This window comes from Sinocyclocheilus grahami, unplaced genomic scaffold (assembly GCF_001515645.1).
Source record: "Sinocyclocheilus grahami isolate Dianchi unplaced genomic scaffold, SAMN03320097.WGS_v1.1 scaffold1361.1, whole genome shotgun sequence".
In the NCBI taxonomy this organism is placed as follows: domain Eukaryota; kingdom Metazoa; phylum Chordata; class Actinopteri; order Cypriniformes; family Cyprinidae; genus Sinocyclocheilus; species Sinocyclocheilus grahami.
In genome coordinates this window covers 239,507-259,074 of record NW_015506540.1, presented here as the reverse complement: position 1 = coordinate 259,074, position 19,568 = coordinate 239,507, and the positions used below count along the sequence as shown (strand labels likewise).

Genomic DNA, 19,568 nt, shown 5'->3' with positions numbered 1-19,568 from the left:
GTGTGTTTGCTGGTCATTGCTAAACTCATGGCCCTCTTATAAAATCTGAAGGGCAGTGGCAGTGGCAGTGAATTTAACCATCTTTCCCCTAATAAACAAAGCTAGAGAAAGACAGATGTGGATTCAATCAGCTTCTTATGCGATTAAAAGTCCAGCAATCCTGCACGGATTAACTCAAGAATAATACTTTAAAGAGAAATAAATAAGAAATAAATAAAACTTAAAAAAAAACAAAAATAAATCTTAAGGACAAACAATATGTTCATTTCTGTGTTGGTGATGTGTTTTAAATTCAAAGATGGTTCACAACCCATTTTACTTCTATAATCTGACATACCCTTGTGAAAAAGAAGTGTGTTTAGTTGTGCTGAACGTACACTTATAGAAAGTATAATATTAAAATAAAATTGAAAATAAAATAAAAGATTTAAATAAAAGCCCACTTAAAGTATAGTTCACCCAAAAATGAAAATTACCCCATGATTTACTCACCCTCAAGCCATCCTAGGTGTATATGACTTTCTTCTTTCAGACAAATACAGTCGGCGTTATATAAAAAAAATGTCCTGGCTCTTCCAAGCTTCATAATGGCAGTGAATGGGGGTTGAGATTTTGAAGGCCAAAAAAGTGCATCCATCCATCATAAAAAGTACTCCATATGACTCCAAGGGGTTAATAAAGGCCTTCTGAAGTGAATCGATGCATTTGTGAAAGAAAAATACCAATTTTTAAAACTTTATAAACTGTAATCTATAGCTTCTGCTAACTGCCGTACGTGTGTTCATGAGACAGTGACGTTCCAGTGAATGACGTAGGATGTAGGTGTACACCTAGGATGGCTTAAGGGTGAGTAAATCATGGGGCAATTTTCATTTTTGGGTGAGCTATCCCTTTAAGTGTACTGCTTTTTTTGCGCCAAAAAAGGTCCAATGGTTGTAAAAATGATTATTTTACATCCTCAGTTTCACACTATGTGAAACACACTCAATTTCAAGGGGTGTTTCCTCTCGCAGAAACGAAAGTAAACGCCCAGTGCTGTGATTGGCTAAATTTATAGCACTTTGTGTGTTTTGATACTCAAGATGGCAAATGCTGGGATAGAGCCATATACATTTTAAAAGTATGCTAAAGTGTGCTTCTTTTTCACAAGGGTATTTTCAAATTAAAAGGATACTCTATGAGAAATAATGTAGAGTGGACTTCATTTTATGATTGGGTTGTAAAAAGTGGGCGTTGCGTATTACAATGCATCCATGTGGTTGAAATATGAGGGAATATAACGTACACCTAGGATGGCTTAAGGGTGAGTAAATCATGGGGCAATTTTCATTTTTGGGTGAGCTATCCCTTTAAGTGTACTGCTTTTTTTGCGCCAAAAAGGTCCAATGGTTGTAAAAATGATTATTTTACATCCTCAGTTTCACACTATGTGAAACACACTCAATTTCAAGGGGTGTTTCCTCTCGCAGAAACGAAAGTAAACGCCCAGTGCTGTGATTGGCTAAATTTATAGCACTTTGTGTGTTTTGATACTCAAGATGGCAAATGCTGGGATAGAGCCATATACATTTTAAAAGTATGCTAAAGTGTGCTTCTTTTTCACAAGGGTATTTTCAAATTAAAAGGATACTCTATGAGAAATAATGTAGAGTGGACTTCATTTTATGATTGGGTTGTAAAAAGTGGGCGTTGCGTATTACAATGCATCCATGTGGTTGAAATATGAGGGAATATAAAAGGGATGTGTGATGTCATTACATTTCAATCAAATATTACAAGAAACAACTTTTTTGTGTGTGTGCTTGGGATACCATGCAAATAAATTAGTGCATAATAAAACCAGGAATTTGTGGATATTAATTGAAGGTAAATTTTAATTTGACCTTGAATCCAAAGCTGAATTGCACGAATTCATTGGCGCTACTTTCAACAAATGGCTAATTAACTTGCAAAAATAAAACGTGCAATTTTGAAACGTGAATTTTTCATGAACTCTCCCCTCATCTTTCACTGGTCAACCAAATAGATAGCCCCACCCCCAAACTCATCCCATTGGTTGAGTTGTTGCTGTGTCAGATTGTTCAGGATGCTCAAACAAACAGAACGTTTTGAAAGTACCACATTATTTACGCGCTCCAGGGAAATCTGGCCTCTGTATATAAAACTTAAATAGAAGAACGTTCCTCAAAACTGAAAAAATTACACACTTCAGCTGTAATATCATAATACAAGTTTGACAGAAGTTTGACTAGACATGGTTTGACCGGACTAGATTACCTTGGCCTCACTGTTTACACAAATACTCCTCAAAACCCCTCCGCAGCACAACAACAGTCTAAGTTCTTCTTCCAGAGTTCATTTGGAGTTCTTGTTGAGATGTTGAGCCGATGAGCACGCATAAAAGCAGGGACTGAATATTCAGTTGCTGGAGTTGTCTCAGGCTTCATATCCAGTAGCGATGTGGTGAAGAAAGTGTTAAAGGAATGGGACAGAGCAGGACCAGAGGAGTGTGTGAGGAAGAAGAAGGGGGGCAGACTGCTGGAGTTGATAGACTCCAGATGTGACTATTAGATAAACTCAAGGCAAGGGGTGTGTTGTGAGTGTGTGTATGTGTGTTAGTGTGGGTGTGTTTATGTTGCTAGCGGGACCCAAAAGGGTCTGGGCTTTTCACGAAATGCAAAAGCAGGACGGAGTGACAGAGCGTACATTCACACCGAAAAATCGCCGAAAGAGCAGACAAGAGTAGTTTTGGGAGGGCATTTTTACCGTGTCTGTGAAATGCACAGCTGAAACTGTACGTGTTTCCTTCTTTCACATCCACAAGAAATCCTTTCCATTTTGTCCTCCTAAAGCCCAGACTGACTGGATCTCAAAGTCCACCCACATGCAGCCGTGTTCACACATAGCCCATTCAGTCATATTGTGCTCTGTGCTGTCAGACAGCTGTTTCTTTGTGCTCACACTGGCCTAGTGACAGCGTTTCAGTGCTCTGCTCTTAAAATATTGTGTGCCGGCCCAACATGCAGGGCTTTCAATTGATAATCGCATTTTTTCCCAACATATTAATAGTTGGACTTATGCAAATTGTTGCAGAATATCTGTAATGTTATGTGTGGGGTTCCAGAAGTAAAAATTCCATTCATTTTCTCCATTGGGGAACTGATTTTTAAATGTAAACCTTTAAAGACCTACAGTGAGGTACTAGATTGTTAATTGGTTTTATATGCTTATTGTGAGGCCTACATTACATCTACATTAACCATGATTCTACAATGAAATCTCCAGCAAATACATGCCAAAAGAGCTCTCAGCGAATGTCCACTCCCATGATGCACTGCAAATGACAAATTCTGAAGCATTTGTATGTATAAGCATGTTTTGCAATAAACTTAAAATGTTGTTTCTATACATACCCTTGTGAAAAGGATCTTAAGCATATATTATTATATAAAAAACAACAACTTGCAGATAGATAAATAAATAGATACAATTTTATACAATTTGTTATTTTGATTTTGAGTTGGACATGACTGAAAGTGATGATGTCTTGAGTGGGTGAAATGTTTATTTTGTAATTAGTTTTCCCGTTTGTCCTCATAAAAGGTGGCCATTATTGCATTGACAGGTTGATCAGCCAATCATAGATTGATGGCTTTGCCTCTTCTCCTGGTCCTGTTCATCTGTTTCTACATTCCTGGCCATATTTTGTAATAATAATTTTTTTTCTTGTATATATGTCGCATGTTGTATTCCTTATTTTTAAGTTGCTTTGTAAAAAGGCATCTGCTAAATGAATGAATGTAAATACATACCATGCAAATGTGTGTGTACACTGTGTTCTGTGTGTGTATTCTGGTCAGTCTGTGGCTATCAGATGAAACACATATGCTCAGATTGTTCATGCTCAGATAATGATATGAAGTAAAACTGGATTTTGGCATTAGTTTTTTTCTACATTTGGGTCCCTTCAAATGATTTGACAGCAAACCGCTTTCCAGAGTCCAATTGAAGCAACATCCTAAAAGCATAAATGGTCATTTTTTAATACATGTGCCTAATTTATTTCTGGAAATGCACATGCTTCAAGCACAGGGTTGAGCAATTTTCCACAATTCCGGTCCCAACATTTTTCTTGGCGTAGTACCTTCCGTCTGCCATTTAACAAATATATAATCAACATTAACCACAGAAATGCAACTCTTCAAAAGTGCACTTCTTCTTCATAAGTTTACTAAAAAAAATTATAAAGTAAACATTCTGGACTTCACATTACACATGTATTTAATTCAAGCTCTTGAAATATGCTAGATATTTCAATCTAAAATGGCCTGAATTAGATGTAAATATATATTGTTTCCATTTGTCTGATGAATAAAATTATGACATTGACATTTTACACATGCATTTTCAGATTAGGTTCATTACGTGTGCGTTGGTTTTCAAATGGATGATCATTTGCAATCATTTCAGTACAAATAAAAGTGAAATGTTGCCTTTGACTCAGGATAGACTGGATAAAGGAAAACTATTCCAATAATCTAAGGAAGGAGAGGAAAAGCAGGAAATGAGTTGGAAAAATAAGAAGCAGGCAGATCCAGATTTCCTGTTTGGGTAGGAGTGGGTCAGTGTTATAAGGACCCCATTGTGTAACATGCCCAATGTGTGTGTTAGTGGCCATTACGGGGGTCACTTCTGCTCCCCTCACTCAGGACTCCAGCAGTAGGGGAAAAAACAGTGTTTAAAATAATAGAGAGAGAAAGGAAGCCATAAAAATAAACGAGAAACAACCTCTGTGCAGGGACAGGAAATGACAAGCGCCACCGAAATGGCTTCCGCTATTTGCACCTAAATTTACAAAGCAACACACCTCACCATATTCCTCCCTGTATCAATGTGCCAGATGGCTACATTGCCTGAAAACCGGTCTAATGAACCATAATACTTGTCGGAAGAAATGCTCATTCTGATTAAGAACCTGAAGCTGTATATTTGAATGGATTTTTTTCCCTTCTATAGTTATGAAAAGCAGCACAGCACCAGTCTCTGCTCTCAATGTGCAACTGTCCAAAAAATGTGAAAATACTCATAATTATTATATCATTGTTTTGTTTTCATCATTATTATTATTGTTTTGGTGTCTTTTGTGAGGAATTTTGACACCATGTGGAATTCTGAAGATAAAAAAAAGTCATTTATCTTTGTATTTTAAAATCAGTTACGCCAGAGTATCATTCTAGCAATTTGCCTTAAGCCATGTGATATGTTGCAGATTCTTTTTGAAATGATGGTTTTACTGTTAATCATCAATGGCAGTTTCCAATAACATTAAATCTAATTTGTCCAAAATTCTAAATAGAGCGCATAGAGCTTAACAATCTGGACCCAGAAATAAAAAAATATAGTGAAATTGATTAACACTGATTTATTCAAATTTCAATACAGATCGATCTTGAGCTCTGAGGTTGTAAAGTGAAGACACAAATTAGTATGATCTCAACTTCAAAAAATCACCAACATAGCAACAACACTACTCATAGTCCTGAGATCCAGAGGTCACTGTTACTATGTGAATTAAAATAGCTACTTATATTTTGTACGATTTGTATCTGAATATTTTAAAAATAAACTTTTTGTTTGTTTGTTTTTAACTCACAATCAGTGAATTTTAAATCAAAAGTATTATATTGTACCATTGTTCTTTATTTGATTATAATGTTTGCAGTGCTTAATTGGATGAGTATTTCATTCCCTCATAAATTAAAGTAGACAGTCTTGTCTTGTTTTCTTCTAATTTTTACATACTTTTTCGCTTCTTATCAACGTTTTTAACACTGCGATTTAATCTCAGAGCTGCTTGGTTTAGTTCAGGGATCTTTATTGAAGAATGTTTTGAAATCCCATCATGACCGCTGAAAAAGTGCAAAGCAATCTCATGAAAAGCATAACTGTTTTACGAGGTGGGAATTTTGTATGAATTTGTACATGTGATTTGTACAGAAATGTACAATTATTAGAAAGAAAGCAACTGTGAAGCTAACCGTCAGTGGGATGTAAGCAGACTGTATAAAAATATGAGAATGAAATTGTATAAATTCATATGAGTTATCCATCAATTTGCAAAACGTAAAAAAATTGTTATGAATTGCCATGCAAGTGTATACCCCAAATCTCTATGAAGAGTTCAAATACTGCAAAATGCTGTTTCAGGTCAGTGATTGAAGTGTGTTGTAGGTTTCCCGTCCAAACATCTGCATGTTTGAATATCTATCATCATGTTCTTACATAAGGTCTTACTAAGACAGTCATAAACCATGTGCTGGGGAAATTATTCAGCAGACTTTGGATAAGATTGTAAGTGATTTAAAGACACGGATCAAAAATCGTTCTTTATAAATCCTTTGTGAAGTTCATGAAGGTTCGTGGATCCCAACTGTGTGTAACTGCTCCAGAGTTTTAAAGATCCACTTGATGAGTGCAGTTTTCTGTCTTGTGTGGACACATTTCCTGTTGAAACAGGAAGTTGGGCCTGGACGTATCAAACGGCTTTTGCCTTTTTTCATAGAAAGCCAAAGACATGAACATGATTTGCTTTTTGCTGTGAGAAAAGCCCACTTTAGCACCCTTTTACAAAGAGTACTTATGATGGAAATAATATACTTTAAAAGAATATACTTAAGTGCAAATGTTTTCAGATGCTTAATTGCACGTTATTTGTAATTAAATGAAAATGTATTATAGTTTAAAAATCAGCTGAACCTTAGAGTGCTTTTTGATTCACATATGTACTGTAGTTGTATAATTCAGCAACATTTTTATCCAGAAAAGTAAGACAGTAAATGTTAAATATGTAAATGTGCTAAGAGATCATTTTGTGAGCTTTAGGAATATACTACCGTAATAACAAACAGATTTAGAGCCATGCGACTTCAGATTTCATGAGGTCTTTAATCACTCCAGCCATGCTAACATTGCGGTTCTGCAGTGTGTGTGTGTGTGTGTGTGTGAGAGAGAGAGCTCTCCAGACTTTAGGAAGAGATCTCTCCCTGTTCCACATTCCCCATTTGAGCGATAAGAGAGTGTCTGTGAGCCGTTGTGTTGATCTTCACACACAGAGAGCACACTTTGCTCTGACCTTTACTCTAGCGGTGTGTGTGTGAGGAAACAGTGGGTAGAGTCTCTCTTTTCATCACAGTGCTAATGAGGGTGAGGACACGCTAGCCAGGAAACAGCTATTGTTCCCCATCCAAGAGCACTGCTACTGGCACACAAACGCATTTGTGAGCAGGTTCATTCAGCAATTCACATTCATAGACTGAAATACTCTACAATGTGTCCTATTTACCCTGCTGTCGCACTCTTTTGTAGTCACAGGAATTCAAACACGTGTATTTAATAGCGCATAACTTTCTCCTGTGGTCACTTTCTCACCTTCTACCCTCTCTGTATATTGGCTCTGATAGCTATTAATGTGTCAATCATGCAGCACTCAGTGGGCCATACAGATGTGACAGGCCGCTTTACTGCATTCTCTCATGCCGGTGTTAATGTCTTGGTTCCCTGCAAATATATACAGCATATGTGTTATCAAGCTGTGTAATGTTCATGTTTATATTCAGCACATGATATCATGCTGCGTCGTTGTTTGCTGTAGTTTCAGCACCGATAGAGCTTTATGGATGAAGGACATTAGGAAAGAGAGGATGATTCATTGGTGGATTGCTTGTTTCTGTATCTATTCTATGTGTAATATTAGCTCAAAATTTTGGTTCAATATTAGCACAATTTTACAGTATATGTGTATATATCAACGTGATCTCATGATAATTCGTATGTATTTTACGTAAAATGTGGTTCTATAAAACGTACATTTACTTACGTTTTTACAGGCACTAAAATGTACAATACTTACGTATTTTCAGCCTCTAAACGTACGAAACTGACGTATTTTCAGCATTTTAACGTACAAAACTGACGTATTGACGACACCTAAAAATGAATCCTTATGAATATTGAAATCGCGGCATTAATTTTATTAGTTTTTAGTTGTCACATTAATTAACTTGTTTTCAATTGCTTTATTAAATTGTTTACTTATGAAATTATAACATTTCGTGTTGTTGTGATTTCTGCTGCCAGCTCGTTTTCAAGAATATGCCTACATAATGTTAAACACGACTTCACTTTAAACCTTAAAATAAATAACATTTCTGCAATCGTTTAACCTTTACTTGTCATGTAATGTTTACTTTGATTGCCATGGGCCACAAAAGGCGTTTTCTCCGACATGCTGTGACTGACAATAGAACTATAAAATACACCAAAAACGCAACATAATTGCGAAATGAAACAATTTTATTAGTGCGCTGTAATCCAAAGCTTCCGAATCCATACGACCCACACTGTAATACATATATACATATACATATTTTATTTAAATATTAATTCTAATATCCTCTATGTGTTACAATATAATAATAATAATAAATATTATTAGATATAGTTATTATTTGTAATAATAATATTATTAATGTAATTATATATATATATATATATATATATATATATATAATTATATAATAGTATTTAAATAAGTATGTAATTTTAGTTTCAATTAGCTTATATAAAGCATACAACACACTATAATGCTTAGAAAATACATATATATTTTATATAAAATATAATTATTATATATGTACGTATATATATATGTGTGTGTGTGTGAGTGTTCATTATATATGTACACACACACACACACACACACATAAATATTATTTGTAATAAAATGAATATTATTAATAAATATTACATAAAATAATACAAATTAATGTTTAAATTATTATTTTTTTTAAAGTTTGCATTCTATGTAAAGCACAATATACTTTATAATACATATAAAAGGCTATTTATTTTATATAAAACTTTAATCTTTTTTTTTTCAAAAAAAATAATTAAAACTAATATACTGTCTAAAGGTAATGTAATCTAATTTCTCAAAATTAATGACCTGTGATGTTGAACTGCGGGTAATAAGTGTTTAGTATGGTTTGATTTAAAGGGGACTTTCTGATGAAAAATTCACTTTTACATGGTGTTTGCATATAAATGTGTTTTAGCAGTGTGTGGACACAACTATCCTACAATGATAAAAATCCATTCACTCTTTTCTTAAACCCCAAAAAATCTAAACTGTCTCAATTATCAAGCCGTTTTGATTTTTGAGCAATATGACGTCATATTACAGAGGCTCCGCCCACAATATTAGCATATTTCCACCCTCAGCTGTTCGCTGTCTGCCATTCTCTCCTCGCTCGAGCATCTGTAGTGACTACAATGTCTCGTAAGCAATTGAGGAGTTTTGTAGTTGGATGTAAAAGTGAACATAAGAGTGTTTATTTTGTCCCGACATCAGAGCCACTGAAGACGTAGTGGATTAGGAAGAGAGGGGTGGGGTGAGCAGTAGCTCATTATCATTTAAAGAGACATGCACCGAAACGGCTCGCTGTGAACAGAGTTGTTTTTGACGAGGTAAAAAGGGTGTAGTTTTACACGACCACTGAGGATTGGTATGTTACAAACATTTCATGAAGACCCTAAAGAATCATACCAACTTGTGGAAAATGGGCATCCGATGCCCCCTTTAAAGTCAGCATGAAAATAAAATGGATCCTATTTATTTCTTAATGCACAGTCTTTAATGTAACTTTTAAAGATGATGTAAGCTTTAAAAAATTATCCTGTGCTCTTCTTTTGAGGAGGCTAAAACAATGTTGAGCCCAAAAAAGCAGCCAAATGTATTAAATATCATAAACCCGTCTTTTTAGGCAAGAACCAGACATAGGTGTCATGTAGGCAAAAAAAAAAAGTTTAATGGGACTGAATTTGTATTTAACGAGATTACAATTTAATAAAAATGTTTTTTTTTTAATTTAGAAAAAAAAGAAATTTATAATTTTATAACTTTTCCTTTCCACTTTTATTCAAATAGCGAATAAATTATATATATAAAGTGACATTATCACTAACATTGATCTATCGCGAGTTTAAGCACTCAAAACTATCGTTATAATCAGTGACGCAGTATACACTGTTAAATGAATCTTTTACTTGCATTGTACGTACATCTTTGTTGTTTATGATGAGAGAATTCGCAAGAGTCTGGAATTCAGTCAGCAAAGGCAAAACTGATGAGTTTGAACGATGACTCAGGCATAGGTGTCATGTAGGCAAAAAAAAAAAGTTTAATGGGACTGAATTTGTATTTAACGAGATTACAATTTAATAAAAATGTTTTTTTTTTTAATTTAGAAAAAAAAGAAATTTATAATTTTATAACTTTTCCTTTCCACTGTTATTCAAATAGCGAATAAATTATATATATAAAGTGACATTATCACTAACATTGATCTATCGCGAGTTTAAGCACTCAAAACTATCGTTATAATCAGTGACGCAGTATACACTGTTAAATGAATCTTTTACTTGCATTGTACGTACATCTTTGTTGTTTATGATGAGAGAATTCGCAAGAGTCTGGAATTCAGTCAGCAAAGGCAAAACTGATGAGTTTGAACGATGACTCATCTGAACGCTTCTGATTGGCCATTGCATTCATGTGTGTGATTGGTTAAAATACGCAACACTGTAAAACGCCTAAAATTAAATACGGTGCAACATGAACAGATCTTAATTTAATGCCGCAATTGACACTGTCTATTCATATTCACTTTGTTAGCAACAGTCGTAATAGATTTAATTTGTTTGTGCAAGGGCATTTTTGTCCAATTTAGTGGCATTTTTGCCCCAAGTCCCCGTGGCCTTACACACGCTCCGCCCATGGTTGAGCCATTAAGAAACCTGAGTTGGCCTTTATCATCCTTATAATTCCCTTGTGGCAAAAAAACATGCAGGAATTTCAGAGGCTAATTTATCAGCATTAAGCATGTGAATCCATATTTTGGTGGGCGAATAGGCTGATAAGTGCTTTAACAGATGGACAAAAGCAAACACAAAGTTCCGGGCCAGGACAGAGGCGGCATGAAACACTACCTTCAAAGCTTGTACTGGAAACAAATATTTACAGTTTGACTCATGAAGGTGTAACTTCACCGTGGGAAGAGTCACTTTAAAAGCCTCCACAGTTTAAAGAGAGCATCTCCACTTTCTCTTCTGATATCTGTCTATTTTCTCTGCTTGGGGGATCTGCCTTCATTTTGAGCTCGAGGACCAGGTGTGGTTTGAGATATGGTTTAGAAAATGCAGGACATGTATTTCTTACTCAAACAGAGACAGGACAAAGAAAACTATGTTGAAGGCAGAAGAAGGGTCTTGTGGTCAACGGCACATAAAATGTGTTTCATATTTTATTTCATGTTATTTTATGCTTATATGAACTGGTGGTTTTTGGTCTCCAGTGATGGTCCACATATACAAACATATAACTTCCTTTTCTTTCAAAGCACATATACATATTTATTCATCTTATCTATCCCTTTTATTTTAGTATATTAAGTACACTAAATGAAAAAAAAAAAAGTATATATATTGCTCAAATGAAGGAAATGGGGTTGCTATTTAAACTAACACAGAAAAGTGTAATCCATGGGAAATCTACTCAAATATTAGATTAGAATACATGTAAGTTGATCTGCTCAAAGGTCTCTGTGTTTGTCTGTTTCTCAGGGATCTCAGGAATAACTTGATCAGCACCATCATGCCTGGAGCCTTTCTGGGTCTCACAGCTCTTCGGAAACTGTAAGTACACCTTAAAATCATAATCTGTTATTATAACAGGACACCAGTTACACACTTTTACCCATATGACAGTAATTGCATTAACTTTCACTTACAGAACTGCTTAACTGTTAGGGGCCATTCACACAGAACCGTTTTTCCATTCTAATACTTTTCCATTGTACAAAACTGTTTTCATCATTGCTAATTATCAGAAATGTTTCTCGAGCAGCAAATCAGTATATTAGAATGATTTCTGAAGGATCATGTGACACTGAAGACTGGAGTAATGATGCTGAAAATTCAGCTTTGCATAACAGAAAAAAAAAACATTTTAAAATGCATTGCAATAAAAAAAACTGTTATTTTAAATAGTAATAATATTTTTGCAATATTATTATATTTTTCATGGAGAGACTGGAGAGACTGTTTTTCATCAAATAATTGTAGCCTTGGTGAGCATAACTTATATTTATAGACTGTGGTATATAGCTGTTACAGTATATAATACCTTGACTGTAATTGAATAAGAGTAGCTTGGCTACAGTTTCAAAGTTTGAATCATTGATCACTGTATAATGATTGTTGTATGATGAAGTAGTTTCTGAAGTTTTCTGAAGCACATATCTATGCCTGCTAGAACTGGAACACAAAATAACAGTGCATCTGATTTACTGTAATCTGTACAGTGACCTATCCAGTAACCGAATTGGCTGCCTGCCTTCAGAAGTGTTCCAGGGACTTACCAACCTCACAAAATTGTAAGTCATTATTTCTGAAACAAACATTTATTGGAATACAAAAACACAGAAGAACACTATCGCTCAAGTGTTTCTGTGCTGCACAGGATAACAGGGCCGTCCTTAGCTGACACGGGGCCCGGTGCGAGTTAGGGAGAGGGAACCCCCTCGGTCCGTTTGTGGCAGAGGCCCCCTCAAGCGCAGGGCCCGGTGCGGCTGCACCAGTTGCACCCCCCTAAGGACGACCCTGCAGGATAACATATATTTGATCATTTCAGCTTTTAAGATGTTGATATACACAGTATCTATTGCAAATTATGCATTTTATAATTTCTTGCTATATTTAATTATTGTGAAATGTTTTGTGTTCTTATACAATAGAAACATCTCTGGAAACATATTTTCCTCTCTGGACCCGCATTTGTTTTTGGAGTTACACTCTCTAAAGCTGGTGTGAGTTAAAGTAATTTCTCTCATGGTGCACATGCTCGTTTTTTGTATAGAAAGATATATTGCTGGGATTTCTAGCATGCCAATTGTCAGTGATTTTAATTTTATATAGCACAAAGCTAAGATTGTGCATATCTTTCTATATTTCACAACTATATTCCCTAGAAGTAGTTTAACTGATATTAAATGAAGCCTAGTTCTTTATCAGGTATGACAGGATAATCCCATAATGCAGCTGGGATGAATATATCTGATCTCACCCTGTTCCCATAACCATTAGGGTCATAATTAACACTTTAGCATGACATAAAGTAGACCTAAAAAATATTTCAACCCTGAAGTCACACTTAAAATGTGTAAATGCCTTTGTATTAAATAAATAAGATGTCATGTGATTTGTTTGTAATGTCACAACATATCAAAAACATGAAATGCTGTAGGGAACCACAGCCGTTTATTAACAGTAGTGGTGTCATGAAACCAAAACTGTCCAATTCTTAATTAATTTCTGTTCAGATTTAGGAGATACTAAATGTCTTTTAATACACAAATAAATGGACAGTCTTCTTCTGAAGAACAAGGTTTATCTAATTCTTACCTCCATTTGTGTGCTCATTAGGAACTTTCATTCTGAGTTCCTGTCATGTGACTGCGGTCTGCGCTGGGTGCCAGGCTTCTTCCGCAGCAGTTCTGCTCGGCTTGGGGACGAAACACTCTGTGCGTATCCCAGAAGACTTCAGAACAAACCCCTGTGTCTCCTGAGAGAGAGTGACCTCAGCTGTGGTGAGCAAAATTAATATCAATCTTACACAAAATCATGTTCAGTTATGTACATACAATATGCACATCTGCATGAAAATTACAGCAGCATATTTACATATGCTCCATATATATTTTAATGTACATAAAGGGGACTGGGGCTATTTGTCACATTTTTTGTTCCAGTGAATATTTCTCAGGGTAGTTTTATAGCAAGCAAGCAAGCAAAGCAAAGCAAAGCAAGTAAGCAATAAATAAATAAATAAAAAAGCTAAACCATTTTTTTGGACAGAACATTTAAAATACATTATTATTATTTTTCTTATTATTAAATATATTTACATTATTTTAATATTACAATTATTTCTTCGTTGTTTATTATTTTTATTTTTAATAATAATTATTATTATTTATAGTATGAAATAATAATAACAATAATAATAATAAATAAACTAGAAATTTGTAGTAAATATAAAATAATTTTGTAGTACATTTGTAGTAAATAAAAAACAATTGCATTTAAAAAATATATATATTTTAAGTACGTGAAAAATTTAATATGACTATTTTAATTTTACTGTGGAGGATATAAATTATTATTATTATTATTAAAAGGGTTTTAATGCACTTTTGACTCAAACCCTTAGTATGATGTAGCCCTTGTGGCAACTTCCAGAAACAGAAATATCTAGAATTGAAATCTGCATAACTGATCAGTGACAGCACCTTCTTAGTCTCTGATCAGTTTTGCTATTTTGGCTGAATTGCAGTGTTGCTCAATCTTTGTGTCTTAGCCAGCTAAGATCAAGTATGTTTGCTTAAAAAAAAACATATTTCTCTGACTTTTGCCACAGGGGTCTGATTATATTTCTCAGGGACTTTCTGTTAAACCTCATCTCATCTTTTTGTTAGACATATACTGCATTTTTCCGAGTCTTGGGCCTCAAACCGGGGATCCTGTTACTGTTTTGATATCAGCTCATTTCACCATCTCTTCCTCTGCTGCCCTTAAACATATTTATGTTGGCCAGAAGCACATAGCTGTGACCGACTAGGAAAGATCCCTCTTTGGGTTTGCAGTTGTGAATACATATCCTCAGTCCTCGACAAGGGACTGATTCACCCAGGCTGTTTCACAAGCAAAGCTGATTTTGAATGATTACACAGCAACAAATCACACAAAGAGCTTTCTTACACTTCCTGCTATTTGTGTACGACAAGTAATACGATGAATTCAGTTATTAACAGAGGAGATGTCTAACAGTGCAGTCTATTAGGATTAAAGATGAAAGCACATAAATAATTTCTGATCCATAGAAAACTGAAGGCCCAGGATAGCAGGAATCAGAATAGCAGGAGACCATGTGAGAGTCCACAAGCAATACATCTATATCTGCACTTCACAGATGATTACATGGGCATATTATTAGATTGTAATACAGATACTTCAAATAATCCATGATGTACACTGTCGTTCTAAAGGTTGGTGTTAAAAAAGTCTCATACTCACCAAGGCTGCATTCATTTGATCTAAAATACAGTAAAAACAGTAATAATGCATCAGGCTAAGATTTGGTTTAAGGCCAGGAATCTACAATAAATCTTTGTTTTAGTAGTCAGTAAGGGTTTTTTTTCTTCTGTGAATCGAATGTTGATCTTTTAAATGATTTTGCTCCTCAGAGGGTCCGCTGGAGCTGCACACGCTGTCTCTGTTGCCCTCGCTGCGGCAGGTCGTGTTTAAGGGGGACAGGCTGCCTTTCCATTGCACTGCTTCACTGGTGGACAAAGTCACTGCTCTTCACTGGCGACACAACGGTCAGCCTGTCACCACTGACCCTGCCAATGGGGTTCATCTGGAAGAGAGTGTACAGCATGACTGCACCTTCATGACCAGGTAACACACACAGAGACTAACATTTAAAACATTTAAATAGACATATCAAGCAGTAGAAAATGTGTATGTATCTTAGTTGACTATTAGGCTACAGCTGTTTGTTTTCTGAGAGACGCTCAGAGAAGGAACTGTTTGATTTGCGATCGTGCTGTTAAAGAACAAGTTAACATTATAGTTCATAAGTCAGAAACATCGCTCTTTGACAGTATATTATTATTGGTATACCATTATGTTAATTTTTTTAGTGAGCTGATCCTGTCAAATGTGCACGTTGAGGCGAGTGGTGAGTGGGAGTGTGTGGTGTCCACGGGCCGTGGGAACGCCTCACGCAGTGTGGAGATAGTGGTACTGGAGAACAGCGCCTCCTTCTGCCTGGAGCAGAGAGTGACTAACAACCGAGGGGAGTTCAGGTAAGCGATTTGTCCTACAGCTTTACCTGTGGCTTAATAATGCTTATCTAGAAAAGCCTGGCAATATGTCATATGTTCCCCTCTTTGGCTTCAGGTGGCCTAGAACTCTGGCTGGCATCACCTCCTACCAGTACTGTCTGCAGCTGCGCTACCCCTCCTTAGCTATAGGGGGCGGCGTGGAGCAGAAGAAGGCGTCACGTAACTGTGACCGCTCTGGACACTGGGAGGAGGGAGACTACTCTCAGTGCCTCTATACTAATGACATCACACGGGTGCTGCATACCTTCATACTGGTTAGTGACAGTCTAGGATCTTGCTTTTTAAAACATTTTATTTCCTACTAATATGTAAGGCCTTTAAAGTCCCCATGAAATCAAAATGAAAGTTTTTTGGGTGTTAGTATCAATATGTTAGTCTTAAGGTTATCTATAAGGCAGTGTGCTCCAAAACGTAAAGATATAAGCATTCAAAGCTTGCAGTTCGTCACTTCTGCCAAAATGGCTCAATTATTTTTTTGACGTCACATCGTACTTCAGCTTCTCATTAAACTTTCTGTCCAATCAAATGCTCTCTAGAATTCGAAGTGCCCGCCCCCTATACTATAAAATAGACGCTGAAGCCGCGGCTGAAATCGGTCACTTGTCCACAGAATTAGTATTTTATGTACAGTGAATGGCACGTAGTGCACTATATAGGGGACAGGGAATTCAAACAGTGTAAATATGCTTTCCATTGAGGAAAAAAAGAAGTCTGGTTTGGCGCTGTGTCACGCTAACCACCGCACACACACTCTGCTCCGGTCCAGAGACACGATAGCACGGAGCGGATCACATGCGTGAGTCGGCGCAGACCACAAAATGTATCGGAGCTATTTGAATTCTACACAGAAAGCTATATTTTATAGCAATATGGATGAGATTGTGGCTGGCATACCCTGTCAAATGCGGCTTTACGGAGCTCAACGGCTCTAGCCCAAGCTGTGATATAAACAAAAGCTATTGGCTATTTTAAAAAGGGGCTGCTTGATATGTCCCGCCCTGTCTTCCTGTTTCAGTTAAAATGACGTTAACACATAGAGTAACGCTGCGTGTTTCTAAGCACTTCAGGGGACCTTTAAAGCTCCCCCTTGTGAAAAAAGAAGTACACTCTTGCATTCTTTTCAAATGAGTACATATTACGGAAATTATATACTTTACAAGAATGTACTTAAGCATGAACTAAGTGCAATGTTAATGCTGAATGTGCATTGCAATTAAATACAAATTGTTTATAGTTTAAATTTATATTGAATGCAATTGGGCTTAAGAGTGTTTTTGACCCACTTAAGGACTGTGTAATGAATAATTATTACTTATATTGTTTTTGAAATATAGTTAAAGTGTACTGCCAAATGTACTGACAAGCATTTTTGTAAACTAAAATACTTTAAAAAATACTTTAATATAATTTTTATTGAAACTTGTAAGTTATGTATTTAAATGTATTTGTAATTACACATTTAAAATGATGAAATTGCAATTTAGTACATTTATAATATATTGGTTTTAAATCAAACAACACACTACACTTAAAATAGTATTAATAAAGTACTTTACATGTCCTTTAGTATCTTAGGCAACACATCAAAATAAGTGTACTTTAATGCACATTTTAAATCATTAAAACATAATGATTTAAAATGCATGTATTTTTTTTAATTTGGCATTATTACAAAATGCACTTTTAAAAATTATGTTAAGAAACATACTGTTGTACACTTAAGTGGCCTTTTATTTAATTAATATTGTAATATCTGCAAGTACAGTTTTTCAATATCGTGCATTCAATTACAGTGTACATTCAATACTGTTAAGCAGACTTCTTTTTTTTCTTCTTCGTCCACAAGGGCCAGTTGGCAAGACACTGATACATTCTAGCTGTTCCTCGGTGAAACAAGAAAAGGGAGAAAATATATTATCAGTTTAATTTCTGCTGAATATTCCACAATAAAAATAAGATTTTTTATGGTTTTGAAAGAAGTCTTTTATGCTCATTAAGGCTGCATTTATTTGATCAAAAATACAGTGAGAACAGTAATATTGTGAAATATTTTTACAATTTAAAATAACTGTATTCTATTTGAATATATTTGAAAATGTCATTTATTTCTGTGATGCAAATCTGAATTTTCAGCATCATTACTTCAGTCTTCAGTGTCACATGATCCCTCAGAAATCATTCTAATATGTTTTTGTTCATTGTTAATTCTGTCTTTCTCACTCAGATGCCCATCAATGCCTCCAACGCTGTGACTCTGGCACACCAGGTGCGATCACACACTCTGGAAGCCACCGGTTTCACAGACACGGTGGATGTTCTTTATGTGGCTCAGATGATGCACAAATTCATGGATTATGTGACAGAACTGCGTGAGGTTGGTAGAACATAGTATTCAACAGTGCATATATTGCAGTGCATTTGCATCCTTACATAAACATGCACTCCTTCATCCCAGCTGTCCGAGGTCCTGGTTGAAATGGGCAGTAACCTGGTGCAGGCAGATGATCAGATTCTGGTTCGAGCCCAGAGAGAGGAGAGAGCCTGCAGTTCAATCGTCTACACACTGGAGAATCTCGCCTGGCCTCAGCTGCATTCTCACGCACAGGACTTCTCCAAAGTACGCTTTTAATCATGGCAGCTTCACATTATTGCACATATATATCATACTTTTATTCAGGTAGGTTGCATTACAATGTACTAATTTACAATGTACTAATTTACATTGACAAAAAGATTTCTATTTCAAATAAACGCTGTTCTTCTCAACTTTCTATTCCCCAAAGAATTCTGATAAAATATGTATCATGGTTTCCACAAAAATATGAAGCAGCACAACTGTTTTCAACATTGATAATAATAAGAAATGAAACTTGAACACCAAATCAGCAAATTTCCTCTCTTTCTTAGAGTTCTCGTAACATTGTGATGGAGGCTCACATGATTCGTCCTGCTCATTTTACTGGCATGAGCTGCACGGTCTATCAGAGACGAGAGGGGGCAGGAGGGAGCCAGGGGCATGATGGGATTGAATCTTCCCTTGAGCAGCAACTGCGATTTCGCTGCACCACAGGAACACACAACACCTCGCTGAACGCTTTTCATCTCAAGGTTTGTCATGGTTTGTGTGCAAGTGTACACTTGTGTGTAGATGTCATTTTGTACATATATCTAATATGCCTGCAGTAAATATGTGTGTATATATATATATATATATATATATATATATATATATATATATATATATATATATATATATATATATAGAGTTCCAAGGCAAAAGCCATTGCTGACCAAAAAGAACACAAGGACTTGTCTCACATTTGCCAAAAAATATCTTGTTTATCCCCCAGACAAATATTCTGTGGACTGATGAGACAAAAGTTGAACTTTTTGGAAGGTGTGTGTCCCGTTACATCTGGCGTTCTGGCGTAACACAGCATTTCATAAAAAGAACATCATACCAACAGTCAAACATGGTGGTGATAGTGTGATGGTCTGAATGAATGAATGAATGATGCATTTATATAGCGCTTTATTGTGTATTGC

The 19,568-nt window shown here is 35.7% G+C and overlaps 1 protein-coding gene across 1 annotated transcript in view; it reads left to right on the top strand.

The window, feature by feature from the left end:
- Positions 1-19,568, top strand: part of adgra2 (adhesion G protein-coupled receptor A2) — a 43,477-nt gene that overhangs the window by 14,453 nt on the left and 9,456 nt on the right. The window contains exons 2-11 of the mRNA XM_016255691.1: positions 11,680-11,751; positions 12,420-12,491; positions 12,852-12,923; positions 13,540-13,703; positions 15,360-15,573; positions 15,819-15,983; positions 16,078-16,276; positions 18,247-18,396; positions 18,478-18,639; positions 18,930-19,130. Of these exons, the coding sequence (XP_016111177.1) occupies positions 11,680-11,751; positions 12,420-12,491; positions 12,852-12,923; positions 13,540-13,703; positions 15,360-15,573; positions 15,819-15,983; positions 16,078-16,276; positions 18,247-18,396; positions 18,478-18,639; positions 18,930-19,130 (1,471 nt within the window). The remainder of the gene's footprint in view (positions 1-11,679; positions 11,752-12,419; positions 12,492-12,851; positions 12,924-13,539; positions 13,704-15,359; positions 15,574-15,818; positions 15,984-16,077; positions 16,277-18,246; positions 18,397-18,477; positions 18,640-18,929; positions 19,131-19,568) is intronic.